Below are 6,000 nucleotides of genomic sequence, written 5' to 3' on the forward strand. Positions count from 1 at the left end.
TCAGTAAAATGTCTTTGTTGATTGGCTTAGAGAAATAGAGTAGTATGTTTTGAATCATTGTTTATCATACGGCGGCACGGTGGTCGACTGGTTAGCACGTCCGCCTCACAGTTCAGAGGTCGTGGGTTTGATCCCGGCTCCGTCCTCCCTGTGTGGAGTTTGCATGTTCTGCCCGTGCCTGCGTGGGTTTTCTCGGGGTTCTCCGGTTTCCTCCCACATTCCAAAAACATGCATGGTAGGTTGATTGGACTCTCTAAATTGCCCCTAGGTGTGATTGTGAGTGCGGATGTTTGTCTCTGTGTGCCCTGCGATTGGCTGGCAACCACCCTACTGCCCAAAGACAGTTGGAATAGGCTCCAGCACGCCCCGCGACCCGACTCAGAACAATGTCTGCCACACTCATAATCAAGCAGGACCAATTTAGTAAAAAGCTTTGCTAAGCTTAATTTACTATACCATTTTTCTTTAGTGCACTATCTCATAGTCTACCTATAACAAACAATCGGACTGATCAGTTGCTACTGACGGCTGATGCCATTTCACATACTTAGATCAATGTCTCATTCATTCAAATCATATCTAAGAAGCACAATGACACAAAAATCTCTTAAATTCTTATAAATGTGAAAATGGCAGAAAAATCACAGATGTCAAAATATCCACCTAAGTGTGGGGGTGACCAGAGAGTGTCAAGGGGTGGGCATGGCCACCCCTGGGCTACATGTAGCTCCACCCCTGAATACGTGGTCTCATGACAGAAGAAGGCACACTTGGAGAAAGCCATAGTTCCTGTTTTTCATTTGTTTTGTCCAGCGCCCTCCCATTTTTAGCTGATGTCAATGACAAAGGTACATAAGTGTTGTCTTGCTCTTTTACGGTGACAATTTCCAAGCCATTTGCTTCAATTTTGGGGGGAATCATTACTCAATATTAAAATCCTTTTGAGGTGGAAATATCAACGTGAAAGTTTTGTGTACCTGTGGCAGCTTTCAAAATTTCCTCGTCAAAGTTTCAGGGAGCATTGCACACAGTCAGTGCAAGAACGCTACTGATTTTGGACCAGCTGCGGCCAAAGTTTTTATTATTTTCTGTATTCTACCAATGACAATTGTTAAATATTTTTTTCCAGCGGTCGCTTGCTGGATGAAACTGCAACTGTCTCATTGATGACCGTTTGAACCTGGTTTTGTCATTTTAGGTATTTGCCCCCCAGCCAAACCACCTACACTGCAACTCGACTTTCACACTAAGTGCAGGCATAGAATCCCTCCTGATGACTCACCAGTGTTTTAAAGACATTCACCATTACACAGTGGAGAAAAAAAAAATGTTTTACTCCTTGCATGAGTACAAGCTTCTTTAATTGGCTTGTTTTATTTTTACAGGGCATCCGATTAGAAAATGTGCTTTATCTGGGAATGTAACTCGGCGGGGAGGTACTGCACCTCCAGCTTCACTCTAGGCTCTTAGAAAAAATCCTGCTCACACACACACACACACCCCCGCACACACACACACACATATTTGGGTAAACAGAAAGCCTGTATCAAGAACTGGTGTGTGCACTTTTGATGAAGGATTGCACCCCAGGAGCTCTTACGCTCTCATATCGTGTACACAAGCATGCATCGTAGCCTACAGCTACTGGCTAATTGCATCACTAACAGGCCAAAACAAACACAACTATATACATATACAGTATATGGTTCTTACTTATGTTCATGAGGAATAGGGGAGGCCCAGGCCTGGCACAGGATCCCACTGACTGTCACCGACCTTCGACCCCTATAGCTCTCACCGGTACCCATGATGCACTCACGAACGTAGTCTGAAAAAGAGAATGGGAATATTTACGCTGTTGCTGTAATGAGACAAGTATGTGTTTGCATGAAGACTTTCCACGTGTTGGGAATTCACAGTTGTTTGTAGGGCGGGAGGAGTTTCCACAGTTTACACAAAAGGTCCCGTAATGACACAAAATGAAGCATAATGTGCCGCGACACAATAAACAACGACATCGGTCCTTGCCCTTCCCTTGTTTACCTCTCAAGGGAAGACATCTTAACAAGGCTAAAAATAACTCTGGGCTGTTTTTTTTTTAGCTGATTTCAACCAACAATAGCGACTGATGTCGACACATTGTGCAGGATAGTCACCTTTCTTTTGATAAAGTTGGACGTTTAAGTCGTGTTGCGTCTGGGCGACGGGCGAGTTGCGGTCAAAAGACAGCCACTGGCATTTCCTGTTTTGGTGATCGTAGAGGAACGCTCTGGACACAAAAACAATTAAGCAGTGAGAGGAGAAAAAAAAGGAGGAAAAGTGAAGGATACAAGAAACATTCCACTCCATTACCACCATTGTTAGATGCCCGTTTAACTCTAAAGACACCTGAGTGAATACTTGAGAAGAATGCGAACAAGAAACAAGGGCTTTTTGAAATTGTTTTGTTCCATTGTCATTATCAAGCATAATTCAAATTATTTTTGGCCTGCCTTGCAGGCGTGTGAAAATTAATTTTTGGTAGGGTTGCAAATACATGAATCCCTCAGACTTTTTTCTAAATGCGGCCCCCCAAAGCTAGTTTCACTTTGCAACATGACTTTTGGTGTGGATAATGATCATGAGAAAATGCAGAAAAAAAGTCTCAAAACGCTACATCCGAAAAGACACAAGAGGTCTGCCACTTTGGTGTCAAGCGGCCATTTTTGGGTCATTTTGGCCATTATGGATAATTTTGGAAGAAATACTCAGAGATGTGTTTTCGAATTGCTACCAAATTCAAACTATGTATTCTCGACACAGGGGGTGACACTAAACTGGGACCAATTTCAGTTTTTGTTATTGCGTGTTGCAAAAACGTTTGGTGACGTTCCTTAAAAAACAAAACTCCGATTTTTTTTTTTTATTTATGGGAAATTTTGCCACAAAAGCCAGTTTCACTTTTCACTATGACATTTGGTAGACATGTCTCTTAAGAATAGACCCACAAAAAAGTCTCAACAACCTGTGCAGTCAATTATTTTGTTTTGAAGCAACCATTTTAGGGCCATTTGGGCTTTAAGTGGTCCTTCAAGTAGATTTTTTTGTACATTGCTACAAATAATTTTTATTGTTTTCATTGCATGTGGGTGGAGCATTGGAAGAAAATTCTGCCTCAAAAGCCAGTTTCACTTAGCAACATAGAAATTTGGTTGGCATGTCTATCATTAGTTCATGCATAAAAAAAGTCTTACGAACCCATGCGCATAAGACGAGTCTGACATTTTGGTATCAAGTGTCTATTTTAGGATCTACTCCATAACGTCAGTGCTTTTGGTGCATTGAATGACGTTGCATTGCAGACATTACCTGCAGGTGAAAGGGAGTTTTTTGTTGCGGCTGCAGGTTCGAGCACACTTGACTATGTTGACCTTCCTACTTTTGGTCAGGTGGGAGGGGCTAGGGGATGTGACAACCAGACGCACGCCATCAGTCTTCTGGTAGTCCTGCAGTGCATTTCTTCTGGCCTCTGATACAAAGACATCACATACAGTATGCATTGGACATAGCATTAAGTACAATCCTATAAGATACAACTTCAATATATTAAATATTAATTAATAACGCTCACTTTTGGTTGTATTCATTGTTATTAATCATATTGTGTGCTGTTCCTAATATGATTTACAACCATGTTTGGTCAGCTGGTGTTCAAAATGGAGAATGAATGCATCACGGCGAGGCAGTAGAATCACAAGCGGACAGGGATGACAGATCCAACTGTAAATAGCATGTTACAGTGTAGAGTACATACTGGATTTATACTTAGATATGCACCAACTGGTCACAACTTTAATATAATACAATATGATTAATCTGATCATTTAGTCAGATTATGCATTACAGATGGGATATTTTTGGTGTCTGAAAGTGATTAATGGTCGATTTAAAGTTATAGAAAAGTAGTGAGTTTGCCCGACATTAACGCAGCCTGTTCAGAAAAGGTCCTGTAGCAAGAAATTACGTGTTTTGTAGTATTTCTGTATGGGGTGTAATAAATTATTATACCACAGCCTCTTTCTATGGGAAAATACTGAACATGTGACAGTCTTTTAAGTATTCAATTGACCATATACAGTGGACACCCACTTTTGGCACTCGCGTTTTGGCACGCGCTTAATATATAAATAAATAAATAAATTAATTAATTAAAAATGTGGGGTGTTTGTTTTCCCCATTTCACCCTGTTTTCCACGGAAAATACATATGTAATGTTTACCAGAAGAATTTGGGGGATTTTAATTTGTATTTTTATTGAATGCAATTTTTTTATGGAAAATGGGAAAAAAGATGTTTAAAAAGAAGCTAATTTGATGTTATTTTGAAGGGGGTGTTACTTCCATTTCGATTCATTATGAGGAAATGCCTTTTGCAATACGAGTGTTTTGAGATACGCGCATGGTTATGGAATGACTTGAACTCATATATCAATGCACCATTGTATTTATTTATTTTTTTTGAATATGCTTATTCACTCCCTAACCCCAGTGAACACTACTGCCACCTGCAGCTTGAATGAAGCTTGAATTACACAATAACCAAGAGAAAATGTTGTCATCTTCACTTCATCAAAATTTAAGAAAGTTAGACAATTTTTGGTACATTGGGAGAACTGTGTATTTCCTAGATAACAAATTGAACAAGATCAAAATAATACTTTTGCACAAAACAACTTGGCAATATATACAGTATACATACAATACAATAAGCATAGTGGAACATAAATGTAATTGCATCGTTAGCCTACAATAGTTGCCTAAGTCATATTTGAATGTTTTGGTAAAAAAATAAATAAATACAAGAAAACATTTTTTAATAAACAATTTGGTAACAGTTTGTTAAAAAAAAATATTTGGGCAATGCAATGTACAATTACAATGAATTACGACAACAATAAAAAACATTTTTAAGAAGTCATAAAAGAGTTGTTTGCTTATGAAACTTTTTACAACGACAATACTGTACAGACAGCTCGAATGTGTCATTTCCTGCTGAGTGACACCCGGAAACCCACGATGACTCACAACAGTCCTAATTAAGTAATTACTAACATATAGAGGCTCGTGTCATTCACAGACGTACATCAACGCTGAGACCATATGCGCACATAAACGCGAGCACTAACACGGATATGGTGATGATGACACATGCAAATCAATGACTCAAAGCGGTCATGATGGGTAACACTTAGGGTTCCCCTGCTCACACGCACAAACACACGCGCAAGTTATTTTCTTGTGGGTCCTAATGAGACGCATTAAAGTGCGTAACGAATTGACACTCACGTTGCTCTTTTAGCAGTGGCTCTACATGGGACATACGGTTCGAGCAATGATTCAGATTAAAAGTAAAAAAATCTATCTGGTCAAATGCATGGAAATTGTTCGTGTCAAGCTTGAGGACAATTGAATTATTTCACTTAGTCGTGCGTCATGGCAAAAAAAAAACCCAACAACAACAACAACCCTGCAAGCCACGGTCAAACTTACCTGTGTAGGACAGCACGGTGAGAGTCAGCAGTAGCTTGTAAATCCACATCACGATCCACGTATCGTATACCAAACGTGAAAATAAGCACTGATTATCTGAGAGAGAAATGAGCCCAAAGTACAAGAGGAGTCCGACGCAAACTGTGCGAGGTTGCTTCCACCACTGCGCAGAGGATGCGTCTCCTCTCCTCCAAGTAGCTACTTCTTCCTCGGCTCCCTCACCCTCCTCCACCCCTCTCCCTCCTCCTCAGCCCTCCCTATACTTCTCTCGCCCACCCCGTTAACTTCTTATTCCAGTTTTATTAATCCTTAGCCGAAAAGGCACACTGCAGTGACAAAACACCAGTCATCATATAACAACCATTTTCAAAAACAATTCCCCAACTGATATTATGACTACATAGATGGAATAATTATCATTATTAAGACTCCAAATGACAAACCATAAGCATTTACAATTTCACATTTTATA

The 6,000-nt window shown here is 40.0% G+C and overlaps 1 protein-coding gene across 1 annotated transcript in view; it reads right to left on the reverse strand.

The window, feature by feature from the left end:
• The window catches only part of hgfb (hepatocyte growth factor b), a 28,420-nt gene extending 22,703 nt beyond the window's left edge, over positions 1-5,717 (reverse strand). Inside the window, exons 1-4 of the mRNA XM_086029278.1 lie at positions 5,529-5,717; positions 3,349-3,508; positions 2,157-2,269; positions 1,714-1,828 (exon numbers count right to left, since the gene is read on the reverse strand). Of these exons, the coding sequence (XP_085885404.1) occupies positions 1,714-1,828; positions 2,157-2,269; positions 3,349-3,508; positions 5,529-5,577 (437 nt within the window). The 5' untranslated portion in view covers positions 5,578-5,717. The remainder of the gene's footprint in view (positions 1-1,713; positions 1,829-2,156; positions 2,270-3,348; positions 3,509-5,528) is intronic.
• Positions 5,718-6,000: the final 283 nt, after the last annotated feature.

The sequence above is a fragment of the Filicampus tigris genome, chromosome 4 (genome assembly GCF_054856515.1).
Source record: "Filicampus tigris isolate MCC_2025a chromosome 4, RoL_Ftig_1.0, whole genome shotgun sequence".
NCBI classification, from domain to species: domain Eukaryota; kingdom Metazoa; phylum Chordata; class Actinopteri; order Syngnathiformes; family Syngnathidae; genus Filicampus; species Filicampus tigris.